This window comes from Dendrobates tinctorius, unplaced genomic scaffold (assembly GCF_039654945.1).
Source record: "Dendrobates tinctorius isolate UK_male_01 unplaced genomic scaffold, ASM3965494v1 ptg000098l, whole genome shotgun sequence".
Taxonomy (NCBI): domain Eukaryota; kingdom Metazoa; phylum Chordata; class Amphibia; order Anura; family Dendrobatidae; genus Dendrobates; species Dendrobates tinctorius.
Window position 1 is genome coordinate 3,706,358 of NW_027361766.1, and position 19,104 is coordinate 3,725,461.

The 19,104-nt window shown below is 44.6% G+C and overlaps 1 protein-coding gene across 2 annotated transcripts in view; it reads right to left on the reverse strand.

The window, feature by feature from the left end:
* PHTF1 (putative homeodomain transcription factor 1) overlaps window positions 1-19,104 on the reverse strand; it is a 196,844-nt gene that overhangs the window by 45,073 nt on the left and 132,667 nt on the right. For both annotated transcript variants that reach the window (XM_073587060.1, XM_073587059.1), the window contains exons 14-16: window positions 8,748-8,879; window positions 8,571-8,657; window positions 5,267-5,422 (exon numbers count right to left, since the gene is read on the reverse strand). In XM_073587060.1, the coding sequence (XP_073443161.1) occupies window positions 5,267-5,422; window positions 8,571-8,657; window positions 8,748-8,879 (375 nt within the window). The remainder of the gene's footprint in view (window positions 1-5,266; window positions 5,423-8,570; window positions 8,658-8,747; window positions 8,880-19,104) is intronic.

The following is a 19,104-nucleotide window of genomic DNA, read 5'->3' on the forward strand; positions in this document are numbered from 1 at the left end:
CGTTTTTTCAAGGCCGAAGTGAGCCCCTTTCTCTTGAGCTTCGGTGGCCTGAGTAGGCAGTACGGTCTCCGGTATCGCCACCTGCCAGGAAGCCCCCAGTTCTCCCCGAAGTTGCACTTTCCGATATAACAGTCCGTTTCTCATCTGCAGGTGTTCCCACTGCCGGATGAGCTTCAATGCTTCTGGAGTCAAAGCACTTCACTGCTCTGGACTAGTCAGCTTCTACACTGTCACCCAGTGTCTGAACAGAGCGAGTTCACGGTCCTCCTGCTGCAATTGGACCCATTCATCCCGAGATCTTCCCAATACTCCTTCATGATGGAGGGTCTGCATTTGGTCCAGCGTAGCTGCCACCGTCCCAGCGGTCCTTCGGAATTGGGGAACCTCTTCTCCTTCCAGCAGTTCATCTCTACTCTTCTCCGGTGGTGCATGTCTTGCTTTAGACAGGGCGTCAGCGTGTGTGTTCTCTGCCCCCCTCCTGTAGGCGATTCGGTACCGGAACTTTGCCATCCGAGCCACCCAGCGTTGTTCCAAGGCACCTAGCTTAGTGTTCTCCAGGTGTGTCAACGGGTTATTATCAGTACGTACTAGCACCTTCGAGCCAGAAAGGTATTCTGCTAATATCTCCGTCATAGCCCACACCAACACCAGCTTGAAGGAGCTGTAATTGTCCAGGTTGCATTCGGAATCGTGAAGGGACCGACTAGCATAGGCGATCACCCGCGCTCTCCCATCTTGCACCAGCGACAACACAGCTCCAAGTCCGTGGAAGCTGTCGTCAGTGTGAAGAATGAACGGTATAGAGAAGTCCGCATAAGCTAGTACCGGGGCCTCGGTCAGCGCTTTTTTTTTAGCTCACAGAACGTCTTCTCCTGCCTTTATTGGCAGCGAATGGATCGACCTTTGGCATTCGGGGGTACTCCCTTCAGGAGTTTGATTAACGGTTGCACCGCCCGACTAAAGTTCTTCACAAAGCGATGGTAGTATCCTGTTAATCCCAGGAATGCACGTACATCCTTCATGTTCTCTGAAGTAGGCCAATCTTTGATCACCGCAGTCTTTTCCTGTGACGGCCTCACTCCCTTGACGGAAACTATACTCGATCTGAGTCCGGAACAAGTGACATTTTTGAGGTTTCACTTTCAGCCCATATTCCTTAGACAGCTCAGCACCTGCTCTAGTCTCCATAGATGGTCTTCAAATGAGGCAGCGTACATGATGATGTCATCCAGGTAGATAAGGGTGGCCTCAAAGTTCAAGTCGCCTAGACACCTCTCCATCAGCCGTTGGAACGTACTGGGGGCATTGGCCAAGCTGAACGGCATTCTGTTGAATTCAAAGAGGCCCATGGGAAGTATAAAGGCCATCTTTGCCTGATCCTTTTCCGACATGGGCCCTTGCCAGTAGCCACTGGCGAGATCCAGCGTGGAGAAGAACTTCACTTTCCCTAATGCAGACAGAGACTCCTCAGTCCGGGGCAGAGGGTATGAATCACGTACAGTACAGGCGTTAAGCTTATGGTAGTCCACGCAGAACCTCAGTGCCCCGTCCTTTTTCCGCACCACTACAATGGGGTCGCCCACGGGCTCAGGCTTTCTCTAATGACACCCGCCTGTAACATCTGGCCAAGCATTTCCCTTACTTCTTGGTACAATTAAGGAGGAATCTGCCAGTAGCATTCTTGAATGGGTGATGTATCCCCCATTGGAATTTCATAAGTAATTGCCGTGGTGCAGCCGAAGTCATCTTGGTGGCTCGAAAAAACGGATCGGTATCGCCCCAGTAACGCCTCCACTTGATACACTTGGGTGGTCGAGAGTTCGGAGAGTTCAGCATGCATCCACCCTCGTGGATGTATTGAGGTTTGGCCATCGGAGAGGTAGTGATTTTCACTGACCATGGGTCTTCCGGACTCACTGCTAGCGTTATGTCCTGGAGCAGTATGACTTCTTCAGGCATGCCCACTACCCGAGCTATTTTGCCTCTGCATGGGACGACAATCTCCTGATCAGTGAGGTTCACACAGCGTATCAGTACCATTCCCTCTCGTACCACGGCCAGCGTCCGGGCTACCAAGAGTCCCGCAGGCAGTTGTTGCACTACCGGAGGTTCCAATTGGACTTCCACCCCCACCAGCGGGGCATGGGCTTGGATGGGTAGAGTTAGCACAGTCTGTCCCGGTGGAAGGGTGAGTTGCGCGGATGTCGGCACCACCATTTTCCCCAGCGTTTCCCCCTGACTGGAGACTTCCTGCACCTGAGCTATACGAATCAACTGTTGAAACACCCGCCGTTGGGGGGTGTGAACGTCACTGATTTAGACAGGTGAGAAGGCTCATCACTCAGCAGCTTTCCAAACTCTTTCAGGATATTCATCCCTAATGTTAGTGTGACAGTGGCCAGCCTCTCTCTGAGTCAATATGATACCCCTCCGCCCAAGATCCTTCCCACATAGAGAGACCTGCGTCCATACCACCCCTGCGACCGGGATAGGCAGGTGATTCTCAGCCGTCAACTTTACTACCGGGCCCCACTTGGGCCTGCGGGTTTCTGTGACGTGTTGATGGAAATACGCTTCTGGCATCGTGGTTACTTGCGACCCGGTATCCACCAAGCAATGCACGGCCCGACCATCGAATTCAGCACATACCAGCGGACATGTAGAAATTGGATTTGTGGGACTTTCACTACTCCTTCCTTTCCATTCTGGCTCCGGGTGACATCCCCCAAGCTCGGAGCCCTTTAGTTTAACGGGCGGCGGGGATAAGGCCCAGCCCATCGCGGACATTCCCTAGCCAAATGTCCTATCTCTCCACAGTTATAGCATGCGAAAGACCTCGACTGACGGACCCTTCGGCCCTCGTTATGGGCATTTGTCTCGTCTTGGCTTCTGGCAGTACACTGACTAGTCTAACTTTCGCTTTCATTTGGGCCAGTTCCCCTTGAATATTCACCAGTTTTCTTTGCATCTCTTCAACCCATTGGGGTTCAACCATTGACTGAACTGCTACTTCACCACTCTGGACCATCCCTACCAGGACTGTCACCCCCTGCTCCTGTTCACGTGAGTGGGCCTCACTCCGTATGTCAGCAAAAGTGATACGAGGGTCTACCTGCACCCACTCTCTCAGGGTCTGTGTGGTCAGGGCGTCCTGTAGGCCGGTCACAAACAAGTCACGTAACATGTCATCCGTCGGCCCTATCCCCATCCCATCTTTTTTGACAATGGTGGTGTGAAATTCTTGTAGGGCATTCATATATTGCGTAACCATCCCCCCCTCACTTTGCATACAGCTAAACAGGCATGTCCTAAGTTCCCCTACGTCAGTGGGGACCCTATGAGTCGCCTCTAAGATCTGGAGTACTTTAGCAAATATGTCTCAGTCTCGGTTAGTACGCAACATCACAGAGTCTCGAGCCTGTCCGTCTAAAGCCATAATGGCCACCTCAGCCTCGAGTGCTGGGGTCGTCAGGTGCATCCTCATCATTCCCCTCATACGTTCAGTCCAACACCACAGCATGGTATTAGACTCTGTAAACTTCGGCATGTTGCTCAGCATGGCTCCCAGAGAGATACTAGTTCTGGGCCCAACCGCCGGGCACGGGTCGCGAGCACGTGTACAAGCCGCAACAATTTGCGGAGTTTCGAAGTAGTCTCTAAACAGTTGTTCCGGTATCTCGGGTAAAGCAGGGGTATCCAACGGTGCGGGTACAGACGGTAACTGAATAGTGCCATGAGAAGTCTCAAGGTAAGCACACGGAGGTCGGGAACAGTGGAGTTGTCAGTAGAAGCAGCGGAGAGGGAGTCAACCGTCTTCTGTCGCCTTCCCGCCTAGTCTGCCCCATTCCCGCGCTCAGGTCTCCTTTTGTACCCCACGCCTCCTGCTGTCTGACAGAAAGGTCTCTCCCTCTCAGAAGAAAACACCGCCAACAGTGGTGACAGCCCCGATAGTTTCGGCCTTAAAGGGCAACGCACACCGCTGACTTTATCTTGTCCCATCTTCTTACAATGCCGCCACAACCGCCCCACACAGCAAGATGTCCCTTACATAGTATGATATTTACCTCACAGTATAGTATCACTAAAGTTCTCTTACACGCTATGAGACCCCCACACAAAATGTCACTGCCCACACAGCCAGTCCCTTCCCACACAGTGTAATGTCCTCATTATACGATTGCAAGACAGTATGCTGTCCCCACATCTATCCTCAGATCATCGTGGCACTCAAATCATTGGCCTCTCGCCTCACACACAGTAAGATGTTCACAGATTGAGACTCTCACACAATGTTCCCACAGTTCAGAATATGGCCCCCACACACATTATGATGACTTTATATGCCCCACACAGTACCATGGCCCCCACAGCCCAAACACAGTAAGATGCACCCACAGCTCCCCACTAGTGATGAGAGAGTATACTCGTTGCTCAGGTGGTCTCCGAGTATTTTGGCGTGCTCGGAGATTTAGTTTGTCAACTCAGCTGTATGATTTGCGACTGCTAGACAGCTTGAATACATGTGTGGAATGCCTGTTTGTTAGGGAATTCCCACATGTATTCAGCCTGTCTACAAGTTGCAAATCATGCAGCTGAGACAACGAAAACTAAATCTCCGAGCATGCCAAAATACTCGGAGATCACCCAAGCATGCTCGGGGAGACCCAAGCAACGATGCTACTCGCCCATCACTACTCTCCACACAATATCATGCCTCCCGTAGCTCACAAACATTGTATTGTGGCCCTCACACACAGTATGATATCCCCATAGTTCACCCAAAAAATGAGATTCCCACACAGTATGATGGCCCCACAGCCCCATACACAACATCATTGCCCTCACAGCACCCACACACAATATGATGAAACCACATGCCTGCGCACACAGAAATTCCACTCACAAGTACTGACAGCATTAACACAAAAAATAAAACTACTTGCCTAGCCCGATTCCACTAATACACTCAACCAGCCCATCTCCCACCGCAAGAGCCCGAAAGAGGCAGAGTGCTCTGCTGCTATTAGTGGTACACCACTGAGTACATGTTAAATCTTTTAGGATCTTTCAAGCACTACATAGTTGATGCTTGAAGTGAATCATTCATTCATGTAGTGGCGTCATGTTCGTCTGTAGGATTTTTATCATCAGTATGAAAATGATTTCATGATTCAGACATATTCAAATCATTGAAAATTCATAATTCTGCTTTGTAAGTATTGCTAATCTATAATGTCTGTTTGTGTTAGATTTATTCACTGTTTACCTCTTCAGTGAGAAGTATTGACACGTTACTGTACTTCTTGTTAGTGTCAGATCCCAAGGAAGTGAGATGCAGAAGGTAGATCAGCAATGCTGCCTCCCAGATGAGTAACTCCCAGTTATAAGCATAGCTTAGAAATGTTTCATGTCCATGAAGAACCTGTACAGAACATGGAAATTATGAAACATAAAATATTACTGCACTGTATACTATTTAATCTCATTTTTCAAAATGCTTGCCTTTATTTAACTACAGTATTTTCATAATCTAGATATTAATGTTAAATTGATATACTTTGGAGTGTTACATGTTAGATGTTCCCTTAGCAGGTTGTACCCCAACTGATTAGATGTCCATGACATCTGTATAGCTCAATTGACGGTGGCTACTGTCCTGTGATGACTCCTGGGATCGCTATTCACTGCATAGACTTCTAGCTTATTCCAAGCAATGACCTACATAGCACCGTGTATTGTTACATCTTTACAGGTCTGGTGTAAAGATATCATCATGGCGGCAAGTGTCTGACTGCAAGATGCATGGGCCAAGAATAAGTCAAACCACAATGGACGTCTCGTAGAAACAAAGTTAAGTGAGTACTATAAATTGGTGATGGCACCTGGCAAATAATTACTAAAGGGCAGGGGCAGACACAGATGGAGGAGAGACATTGTGCAAGAACAATATATGGGTCCTTTGCAGTCCAGTAGCTCATTATCAGATAATGCACAATTCCCCTTGCTTTGGAGGTGGAAGTGTTGCACTAATAGTATGTCCGCTCCCATTAGAGGGGGCACAGCATATTGGGCACTTTCCGTATTATGGCACAATTTACTATGGAACATTAGCTGAATGCTTTTATTTTCTGTAGCTGTCCTTATGCGGCTACTGATTGTGGCGCTCTTTAAAATGTATCACGTTGTATCTGAATCAGTTAGTTGTATAGATCAATAGCTTTAAGGTGCTAGTTTCTATAAAACCCTATGGTATCGCGATATCGAATGCAAGACACAGTTTCTTGATTACGGTATAGTATTAGGGTGCACTAAGCAGCACATCAGACATATATTTAGGGGTATAAGCAGAATGAAACTGTTGGAGGCAGAAAGATTGAGGGTTTTATGATGAGGGTGATGCACTAGGAAAGTAGAACTTACTCATAGCTACAAAAATTTGCAAATATTCTCTTTAAAAGGAATATGTCAAGAGGTTTTTGATTTGGAATATGTTTTTGCTTTCCTCTGAATGAACAAATGATAAACCAAAAGAAAAATGGTGCAACAAAATATCTCACAGATATATCAACTTTATTAACATTTTCGCCCCAGAGCCTGTTTAAGCCTTCGTGACCAGGTCTATTTTTACAATTCTGACCACTGTCACTTTATGAGGTAATAACTATGGAACGCTCCAATGGATCCCAGTGATTCAGAGATTTTGCTTTGTGACCTTTTGTACTTCATGATAGTGGTAAAAGTTGTTCGATATGACTTGCGTTTGTTTCTGTAAATATTGGAAATTTGGTGAGAATTTCACAATTTTCAAACTTTTAATCTTTATGCCCTTAAACCAGAGAGTTATGTCACACAGTCCTTAATAAATAGTATTTACCACATGTCTACTTTACATCAGCATAATTTTTGAAGCATAATTTTTATTTTTGTTAGAAAGTTAGAAGGTTTAAAAGTTGATGAGCAATTTCTCATTTTTCCAACAACATTTACAAAACCAATTTTTTTAGGGACCACATCACATTTGAAGTGACCTAGATGGGCCTATATGACAGAAAATACCCAAAAGTTACACCATACAAAAAACTGCACACCTCAAACTGCTCAAAACCACATTCAAGAATTTTATTTAACATTTCGGGCGTATCACAGGAACTAAAGTAATGTGAAAGGAAAAAATTAAAGTTTTACTTTTTCCCACAAAAATGTTACTTTAGCCCCAATTTTTTTATTTTCACAAGGGTAGCAAGAAAAAAATGGATCACACAATTTGTTGTGCAATTTCTTCTGAGTATGCTAACACCCCATATGTGGAGGAAAACTACTGTTTGGGCTCACGGAAGGGCTCGGAAAAAAAGGAGCACCATTGGACTCTCTGAATGCAAAATTTGATAAAATCAATAGCGGACGCCAGGCCACGTATGGAGAGCCCCTGATGTGCCTGAACAGTGGAAACCCCCACAAGTGACCCTATTTTGGAAACTAGAGCCCTTAAAGAATTCATCTAGATGTGTGGTGAGCACCTTGAACTCCAGGTGCTTCACAGAATTTTATGACGTTGAGCCATCACTAATTTTTCCCACAAAAATATTATTTTATAATTCCAATTCTTTATTTTCAGAAGGGAAGCAAAAAAAAAAGGGACTACACAATTTGATGTGCAGTTTTTTCTGAGTAGGCCTGATTCCATGCCAAAACAGCAGAAACCCCTAGACATGACCCCATTTTGGAAACTACACCTTTCAAAGAATTCATCTAGGGGATGCAGCATTGCCCCTCTCTTATGCTAAAACATATACCAGCAATAATCTTGATCAGATACCCATATTAAATGGCGACTCAAATACAGCAATACAAAAAAGGAGAAACAATGAGTATATGTTGCCACAATTGTATCAAAAAATATATAATTTATGAACACAATATTATATAATAATTCATGATTCAATATATGTCACAATGGTTACATACAGATTCCATATATCTCCATACATATGGAATCTGTATGTAATGGTAACAGATAACCGTATGTGCTATTTCTAATTTTATCCTGTCTTGTATCCTTTGGTCATTTAAACCTATGGATTTAGTCACGATATTGGAAGATAAACCCATCAAAACATGGTGATATATATTGAATGATGAATTGTTATATAATATTTTGTTAATAAATTATATATTTTTTTATACAATTGTGGCAACATATACTCATTGTTTCTCCTTTTTTGTATTGCCCCACTCTTGCCACAACCGGCTTCCTGCAGCGGCGACCCTACTCCTGCCTCCTGTTACCCCGCTCCACTGCTGTCACCCCTCCAGTAAGCTAAATTCGGACTCTAAGTTGGACCCAGAAAATCACATTAAAACATTTTTTTCCCATTTTCTTTCTCTAAATTTTGGGTGCACTTTATGGTCCAGTGCATCTTATTGTCTGAAAAATATATGTATAAGGTTTTATCATGCATTAATTAAATCTTGTTATACAGCATGGAATAAATCATATTTAGAGACAGCTTTAGGAAGGACACATCTGAAGATGTTTGGCACAAAACTGTGTCTATATAGTGAATACTAACCTGAGCACAGCAAATGAAGGCAATAGAAAGGGTTACCAAATAAACTGAAGATACAATAACATCCACTGATCTCTGGGGTCCTCGTCTCTGGAATGAAGAAAATAGAAAAACCAAGTTATTCAGGGGTGTAGGAAGTTTATATATCGTGTACAGTAGCTGTGTAACACCTTAGCTCACCTTTAAGTAGGACCGTAGGGAGAGCCACATTTTAATATTCTGCACCTTCTTCAGTCGGAAATGTGGAATTTCCGATTTCAGAGCCTTCCTGGCAGAGGTGATATGGCTAAATAACTTAGCTATCAAAAATCTCTACATGGGAAAAGAAGGAATCTGTTATGTTGAACAGTAGAGGAAGAAACCATAGTTGTAATTTACAGCTACCAAGGGTGGCTGTAAAAAGAAGGTCACAAAGAGATATAGCATAAATGTGTATACAAATGCATTTCTCACAGCAATACACATTGTGTACTGCCAAGCACTGCATCTCTATAAAATCTATACATTCAAGGTATTATGTTAGAACAAAAGGCGATACCAAATATTAAAAAAATACACAAAATATAAAACATGGGATATTATTGAAGCAAACTTTAGGTGCTGGTATTTGTTCAAATGTATAATGCACCATCCAAACATCAAATGAAGCCACCAAGTAAAATAAAATTTTAATTCAGCTACTTTAGCAAATATTTTGTAAACATAAAAAAGCAGATTTCTTACTAAAAAAGGGTTTGTCTCAATGGAAAACAGCCTGATAGGTCACTGATATCAGATCAGTGGAGGTCCAACACCTGGCACCCTCATTGATCATTTGGGGAGTGTGTTGAAGTGGTGGTGTTTCACTGCCAACACTATAATGGGTGGGTGGCGCACCTGGTAACAGTAGATTGGTGATGAAGGTCGGTGTCAGACTTCACTGAATGCTCAGCTCAGCCTAGTGTTCATGTATTTTCTATAAGGAGAAAGTAGCTTCCAGACTCCTCTCCTCATTATAAAAAAAAACATTTTGTAAGGGTTAAAAGTTATTTTTATTTAAAATGTTTGCTTTCTTTTTGGCCCCTAATGAGTTAATTTTTGCAAAGTTCAAGCGGGTATTGTTAGAGAGCTTTCACTGGGGGTGTATGCTTTTTCCCCTCTGTGATGCAGACCAATCATGAGCAGGCAACAACATTCATGGGAAAGAAGAACATGCCCTACAGTAGCTTAGAGCAGGCTTCTCAGTGTGTGAATTGTAATGACATAGCTCTGATTGCACATGAGTCAGTGTGGGAGAAGGGGCAGTGCAGCTGAATTTAGCTGTTTCTCATTATAACCCCCTCTATGAACTCTCATCCTTCCATAGCACAATCGCCAGTATTGCTGTACTCCAGATATGAAGAATATGGGAGATTGTTGTCAAATGCAGTAAAATGAAACCTTTTTCTTACAAAGAAAAACATCCAAGCCTGGCTATGTTTTGCCAAAACATAATCAAGTCTGCCAAAAGCATATGGGAAAACAACCTTTTGACCATAATTGCAAAAGATATGTTTTTGACAAAACTAATAATGTGCATCATCAACAGAACATCATACCTTCAGGGAAGCATGGTGGAGGCATAAGTTTGCTATGGGACTGTTTTTCAGCAGCTAGAAGTGGGACTTTAGTAAAGGCGGAGGGAATTATGAATGGGTTCAAATATCAATCAGTTGTGCAACAAAACCTTTAGGCCTCTGCTGAAAAGCTAAAGATGAGAAATGTCATCCGTCAATGACCCTAAGAATATCTTCAAATAAAAAAAAGAATGGCTTTATTTGAAGAAGATCAGAGTTTTGGATTGGCACACCCAGAGCCCAGACTTAAATCATATTTAAAATATGTGGGTTGATCAGATAAAGATTTACACAGGAGATGACATCTCAATCTGACAGATTTGTTGCCAATCCAAAATGTGCCATGCTGATAGATTTAGACTCATGCACAATATTAATGAATGGTGTCATAAATATAAATTGTACATTAGTTTAATGGTGTGCATATTTATGCAAACACATTATTTTAGTTCTTTATTTCTCTTTTTCCAGCCAAAAAGATTTCAGTTTGTTTTAGCATTTAATTGTACAGATTGTATAGTGACATTTAGGCTGTGTGCCCACGTAGCGATTTTTAAGCGTTTTTGATGTGATTTTCAGCGTGAAAACGCAGCGAAAACGTTTAAAAATCGTGCACAAAATGCCCCCCATGCATTCCTATGGCATTTCGCACATGCTGTGCTAATGCTGCGCTTTTTTCCGCGGTGGAATCGCATCACGGAAAAAATCGCAGCATGCTCATTCTTTTGTGTGGAATCGCAAAGAATTGCCGCGATTCTGCACCCATAGGAATGCATGAGAATCGCTTACTTCCTGCATGTGGCTATGCCTACCATGCGGGAAGTTAAGCGTCTCATGTGCGGTTGGTACCCACGGTGTGGAGGAGAGGAGACTGTCCTCCAGGCCCTGGGTACCATACCCCTGTAAAAAAAGAATAAAAAATAAAAAATCGGGGTATATTTACCTTCCGGCGTCAAGCGCTGCATTCCCGGCCTAAGCGTTCCCAGTAATGCCTTGCGGCAAGGTCCTGTAATGACGTAGTCTCGCGTGACTCTAGCGGTCTCGCGAGATCACTATAGCAACGCGAGACTACGTCATCACAGGTCTCGCAAGGCATTACTGGGAACGCTGAGGCCCGAGATGGCAGCGCGGGACGCCGGAAGGTAAATATACCCAGATTTTTTAATTTTTTTTAGCATTTTAACATTCTATCTTTTACTATTGATGCCGCATAGGCGGCCTCAATAGTAAAAACCTGGTCACACTTGTCAAACACTATGTTTGACGAGTGTGACCAACCTGTCAATCACTTTCCAAGCGATGCTTCAAATCGCTTGGAAAGTGCTTGAATATCGCACGCGAAAATCGCGGCAAAATCGCGATCATAATCGCGGTAAAATCGCTGTGAAATCGCGCAGAAAAAAACACGAGATTTCTGGGAAGGAGTCCGTTTTTTGGTGTGCGATTTTAACACGCACCGTGGGCACATAGCCTAAAGATGGAAAAAGTTCTGAAATGATTCTTCTTGACATGATTATTTTTACATGAAAAAACTGGCAATTTATCAGGGGTGTGTAGACTTTTTTTAATATCCACTAAATGTGCCTCTCTTTAGCATACTGCTACCCATTTTCTTTTTTCACACACTGCTTCATTTGCCCCTCACTTTCTCACATATTTCACTTATGGTCCCCTGTCTCTATCACAGGCAGATTTCCATGTAGATAAACTATAGCAAAAGAAAGCGCAATAGGGTCTTATCCGGATAAAATGTTAAAGGAAATAGTAGAAATACACTCACCCTTTCCAGGAGAGTTTAAGACATGTAAGATCCGTGGTCAGCCTGCTGCACGTCCAAAGGTCAAGTCTGTGACCGCCAAAACGTCAGTTTCTTATGGAACAAATTCATGGACTTTTAGTGCACTGCTTGACAAAATGACGAATCCAGGTTATGATAAAAGATTTAACTATTTATATATATATGTCATCCCCTGAGGAAGAAGTGCTGTACACTTCGAAACGCGTTGGGAAATAAATAGTTAAATCTTTTATCATAACCTGGATTCGTCATTTTGTCAAGCAGCGCACTAAAAGTCCATGAATTTGTTCCATAAGAAACGGAGGCAGACTTCCATGTCTTTTCTTCAGAGAAAATACATCCTATGCTTTTTTTCACACAGTGACTGCCTTCTTGATACTCCATTTCTCTCAAAATCTGCCTTTTATGTGTCAGGGGTTTACTGCAACAGAGAGGAACCGGAAGACTGCAGCATCTGATTTCTCCTACTCCTGCACTGTTTAGAAGCACTTCACCTTCATATTAAATGATGCAGGTTTCTTTTAACAGTGCAGGGGTTAATCTGCTCAGTTGAGAGCTCTTCCAAGCTTTCCTGCATTGAGGCTCTCAGCTGTTCACTGTTGACCACTCCCTCTCCAATATATTCTGGGCACTGGCAAGCTCTCATTGTCAGAGCTAGCTTCATGCTGCATGGTTAGGAGATGGTGGTTTGTGGTTGTTGTTTGAGAAGGCGTTAGGTAGATTTATCTAAGACTGTTGCTAGGTTTTGGTTGTGTGCTAAATTCCCCTTTTCCTACTTTTGGTTTTACACCCTCCTCCACTCCCCGATGTTTACCTCTATTGTTTGTGTCAGTATATTTGTATGATTATCTTTTCTCCCTGATTGTATTACCTTGTTAGTCTGGTGGGTGTATTACGGTACATTACTAGTCCCCTCTTCCCTTGGTGGGGGAATGGTACAGACTGATGGCAGATTCGGAAGTTAAGGTGAGGTACGTGGCCCCGGCATCTTCCCCATCAGAAACAGGGTGACCTAGGTTGTCTTTCGCATGAGGGACAGAGAAGGAGCCCCCTGGTCCTGGGACACCCGACAACAAAGTCGTAATACGGTCCTTTCTCAACTACTGCTCCATATTCCTTCTGTTCTAGCAGAATGCTTCACATGCTCTTCTTTCCTACCAAGGAGACTCTCTCATAGACTTCTATTCACAGCCTCTCTTCACATAAAATACTACTTATGCCCTCCTACCAAGGCAGATTCCCACTGTCCCCCAAACCATGGCTTTCCCCCTCTTACAGACTTAAGGGGCCTTTACACATAGCGATATCGCTAGCGATATCGCTAAAGCGTCACCGATTTTGTGACGCAGCAGCGATATCGCTATGTGTGATACTTGTCTCCGACCGGCTCCCCCGCTGTCTGTCGCTGATCGCGCGAGATCGTCCAGTTCCATTTCTCGTCAGGCGCTTCCTGCTGGCGCCGACGCGTGGACGCGGGCGGAGGACGTCAGGATCGCCGCGTCTGAAAGGTAAGTAACGACCGCTGCTGCGTCGCTACATTGCTGTGAGGTCTGCCTGTGTGGCTGCTCACTAGCGACCATTTAGCAATGCACCAGCAATCCTGACCGGGTCATATCTTTGTCGGGATCGCTGGTGCATCGCTAAATGTAAAGGGGCCTTTAGAGCTGAGAGCCTGATTCCAGCAATGTGTCATTTACTAGGTGGTATGTTGTTGCTATAATAAAATCTTCAGCAAGAGATTATCTCATAGATTGTAAGCTTGCGAGCAGGGCCCTCATTCCTCTTGGTATCTGGTATGATCTATGTGATTATTTTTATGCTGTAATGTCTATCGTCTGTACAAGTCCCATCTGAAATGTAAAGTGCTGCGGAATATGTTGGCGCTATAGAAATAAAATTATTATTATTATCACTACAAGGACTAAGTGGCACATGTCCCCTGGTCCAGCCCTGCCCCCAGCACTCTTAGCAGCTGTCTGGCAGCTTATTGTATACTGACAATCAATGGTGCGGACGGGATTACAGAGCTCTGCTAAATGTGCAAGAGGGAAAACTGTGATTCTTTAATAACTGATGCACCCAGTAAACTAACTGGAATCAGGGCCTCTGTCCCTACATCTTGCTTCTATCAGATTATATAGCAAAAACCTACTGATACTGACAGATTCCATTAAATTTGGCATAATAATTGGACGAACATACCCATTACTGCAATTAACCTTATATGCTTAGAACATTCTAATGTTTATAAAAAAAAATTGAATTGTGGCTGGATCAAGGCTAATCTTTACATCTATGGACGGCTTTACTCCGATTACTTTATTATCTGTGGCTCTTATTACTGTACATAGGCAATTAGGAAATTAATGTCAACCTGTATTTTGCGTGGCTTTTCCTTCATAACTGTCTTATGCATTTGCGGTATATGGAAGGACTTTAATTCTACACTACAGTAATCCCTTCCTGTAGTTTAATTGAATATTTTCTCTCCGGCTGCCTGAAGCTTCTAATAACCACTGCTCACTTTGTTTTATTAAAGGTTATCGTGGCATGTAGCTACAGCGTATTACATTTACATTGCGAGCGTCTGGCTGCAAAGTGCTGTGTGTGAGATGATGAAGTGAGAATATCATTGTGAGCTATGATATTTCTTCTCCTGCCTTTATTCCAGACGCTGTTTTTTGTTGCCTTGCTGCCCGAAAAGACAGAAAAGCGTGATCATAAATGTGAAAATGAGAAGTTTTCAAAATCTTTTTTTTTTTTTAAACCATCTGCCCTTCAATTTTCTAAAATCTTTATAAAAATTAATTCATTTTTCTAAGAAAATGTTTAAAATTAAATGTTCAAAGCAGACATCTATGATAACTACAGCAGTGTATGGATTTTATATTTTATTTAGTAATATAAGATCTGAAGTTGACTATTGAAATGGCAGCCGTCACTATTTCTACCTTTACAAGATGCATTCGTATTGTTATCTTATGGGAACAAAAGAATTTGCTAAACTAGGTAAATGAGGAGAGCAAAGTCCAAAGAGATTGTTCTGATGAAGATTAGAAACCTGCAATCTCCTGTAACTTTTTCCAGCTTCTGATGAAATTGTCTTTCTGACAGCGCCTCTTTAAAGAGAATCTATTAATGTGATTCACACCTCCCCCCAAAAAAACAATAAACCTGCGCATATAGGAATGTATTAAATTGAACCATAAGGAAATCTGTACATTTCCTTATAGAAGTACTCACGTCAAAGCTTCTAGCCTCATCATATTACATAGCACTGTGTACTTACAATTGCTCATTTTGCATTTCTACCCAGTTAATTCTTCCTTTTTTCTCTGCTCTATGTAGAAACAGGAAGTCTCTATTTCCCGCATTTATCATGCTCGTCTTCAGCTGCTCCTCCTCCCCCTGTATGGAACTTTTGCAGTGACTCATGACTCATAGTGGAAAAATTGACCTCTTGTTTCTGCATAGAGCTTAGAAGGATTCAGTTAGTCTGTAATCACGTGATGTCTTAGAGAAGAAGTAGCTGGGTAGAAAGGCAAAATGAATAAGTATATACTCATTGCTCAGGTTTTCCCGAGCATGCTCTGGTGTCCTCTGAGTATTTTGGCATGCTCGGAAATTTAGTTTGTGTCGGCGCAGCTGCATGATTTGCGGCTGCTGGACAGCCTGAATACATGTGGGGATTGCCTTTTTATTTAGGGAATCCCCACATGTATTCAGGCTGTCTAGCAGCCGCAAATCATGCAGCTGCGTCAACACAAAGTAAATCTCCGAGCACACCAAAATACTCGGAGAGCACCCGAGCAACGAGTACACTCGCTCATCACTAAAAATGAGCAATTGTAAGTACATTGCGCTATATAATATGATGATCGCAATATATTAAGTAGATAAAAACTTTGACGGGAGTGCTTCTTTAATGGGAAGCTGTCACCAGGTTAATGTTATCCCACATGAGAGCAGCTTGATACAGCAGCAGAGAATCTTATAGTGATGCAGTTTTGATTGAATACTGTTTTATCTGCTGCAGATCTAGCAGTTATGAATGCTGAGCTCTGTTTAACCCCACCCACACCACTGAATGACAGCTTTTTTGTACACTGTGCATAGGCAGATATCTGCTAATCAGTGGTTGAGATGTAGGAGGGTGGACTGACCTATGGACCTGTCTGATAAAGGAGGAAAATGTAAAAGGTGATGTGTACAATGCTTTATTCTGACTTGAATGTATATGTGTGGGACAACAGCTAGAATTAGTAAAAGACTGTGTAGTACCGGGTTTTGGCCACTAGATAGAGAAAAAGGGATACTGAGAAAAGGAACCTAACAGCAACTTAAGGTTAGGATATGCAGAGTCATAGTGGGCGAAGTTACGGGACTGAGAAGGGGATTTCCAGAGTAAGGAGATAAAAGGAAAGAGAGTCCCAGGGGCAGGGCAGAAACCCAGGAGGAGAGAGAAGAGCTCAGGAAAGACAGAGGAGAGAGACAGACACTTGGAGAGGGGGTAGCTGTGACAGGACAGCTGCTGACTAAAGGAGGCCTGGGGTACCAGATGGCTGGTCACTGAAGGAGCAGTAAGTGTTGCAGCGGGCAGATTCAGCTGGGGAAAGCGCTGTGGCCGTGGGCCTAATTGCAGCCACAGTGAAAGAACCTGGAGGGTCTTCGCCAACAGGAGCAGGAGGGAGGTGACAGGTACCCGGGCTTAGGAGCAGAAGCTGTCGTGTTTGCTGTGGATGTCAAGCGGACACCCAATAAAGTTGGACCTGGTTGAACGAGTTTCTGCATCTGTCGTCAGTCTGTCTCATGGCCGAAAGGGACCACCCCTCAGGCGGCACACGTACTACAGGGACATAGTTGGACTATCTGGCAGCAGCTTTACTAGTCCTCTAATGGTAATTGTCTCCTGATAAAATGATTCACAAAAACTCTACAGCAAGCAGCCTAGTATATGACACATTGTTGGAATCATGGTGTCTTCCCCTACATTATGCTGCTCTCAGATTCACTGGACATAACCTGGAGACAGATTCCGTTTAAAGAGCATCTGTCACCAGTGTGGAAGTGGCCAATCCTAATTTTATGTTCTTTGCTCTCAGGGTTTTCATGCACAGTAGCGTCCTAAACACCCACCCCCAGAGAACCCTGTAACTAATGCCCCCCATGGTGAAGAACATAAAATTACCACTAAACAAAAGGGCCCATACACCTAGAACCAAAAGGTAGAATTTAAGGAAAGCAAAACCAAAAAATATAACACTGGAGCATCAAGAATAAAAGGTCCTTTTTTAAGGAGTGTACAATATTTATTTTTGCATATAATTATTGATTAGATAATAATATTTTGAAAACAATATAAAATATAATGTTTTAAAATTTTTGTTCATTTTTTCTGAAGCCAATGGAGGCTGACATTTTTATTAGCTGAGAATCGATGCAAGTGTCACACTTACACACCACAAATACAGTAGAAAACCATATTAGACTGCGCTTGGTGTCTGACCGCATCTCCTGTACTATGGCTGCCTCAGTTGTGAACTGGGCATAACCCCTTGAGGGGAGTCAGGTGCCAGTTTATTGTAGTCCAGAGCTGTGCTCTGAGTTTCAATTTCCCTGTCACCGTTCACACAATGTCGCTGCTATCATCACAGTGTCCAGAGCTCAGCAGTGTAATCACCCGACTGTTTATTCAGTGTAAATCCTCTTTCAAATGTCTGTAGTGTAGGAGCTTTTGAATTAGGTCTTACTGATGTGTGTGATGAGCTTCAGCTTACGCTGAGTCGTTTTTCCTTTTAGAGTGGACCCTCTGAGCCGTGGCACCCACCCACCTAGGGCGAGCGAACCCAGTGAGAACCCACCCCCTGTACAGGGAGTGTCAGGGGCAAGACCAAGGGGGTGAGCCACCACGGCAGCTGGACCAGACGGCCGGCTCAGGGAGACACTATTGAGTGTCAGGCAACAGGACGAACAGGATGCGAAACATAAAGCAAAGTCACAGGATTTCTTCAGCAAACGTGGTTACACAATTTAATCAGATACAAGGCAAAAACAGAGAATCAGATGCAGGGCACCAACAGTGAAACACGGCAAGGTGCGTGCAAGGGCACGCCTAATGTTCCAGACATAACACGTGCAGAAGACATACCGGAGTCCAGGGCAGGGTACGTGTTAGGGGTAACACCAGAGTTCCTAGGTGGGATGCGTGCTAGGACACGCTAGAGTCCAAGACAAGGTGCACGCCGAGAGACACGCCAGAGTCCAAGGCAGGGTGCATGCAAGGAGACACGCTAGGGTCCAAAGCAGGTGCGAAGGCATCGGACTCGGGAAGACTGGCAAGGACTGACAGGATCCAGGCATCAGGATGCAGTCATCAGGTTCCAGACCTCTGGCAGCGGTCGGCAGGCTTCAGGAATCCGGCAGACAAACCAGGAGACGAGGCAGGGTGCGTGCTAGGAGACACGCCAGGATCAGGTTCAAGGATGGAGGCCTGCACATGCCGAGGGGCATGCCAGGGACGGGTACAAGGACGGAGGCCTGCGCATGCCGAGGGGCATGCCAAGGACAGGTACAAGGACGGAGGCCTGCGCGTGTAGAGGGACACGCCAGGGACAGGTACAAGGACGGAGGCCTGCGCGTGTAGAGGGACACGCCAGGGACAGGTTCAGAGCAGAGGCCTGCGCGTGTAGAGGGACACGCCAGGGACAGGTTCAGAGCAGAGGCCTGTGCGTGTAGAGGGACACGCCAGGGACAGGTTCAGAGCAGAGGCCTGCGCGTGTAGAGGGACACGCCAGGGACAGGTTCAGAGCAGAGGCCTGCGCATGTAGAGGTACACGCCAGGGACTGGTTCAGAGCAGAGGCCTGCGCGTGCAAAGGGACACGCCAGGGACAGGTTCAGAGCAGAGGCCTGCGCGTGCAAAGGAACACGCCAGGGTCAGGTTCAAGGACTGAGGCCTGCGTGTGCAGAGGGCACACCAGGGCCAGGTACAAGGACGGAGGCCTGCACGTGTAGAGGGACACGCCAGGGACAGGGTTCGAGACAAGGTACAGACTAGGACCTGTGCGTGCTAGAGGGCACGACAGGGTACATGGCAAAACCTGCGTGTAGTTTTATAGAAGCACGGGGAGGTATGCCAAGGGTAGG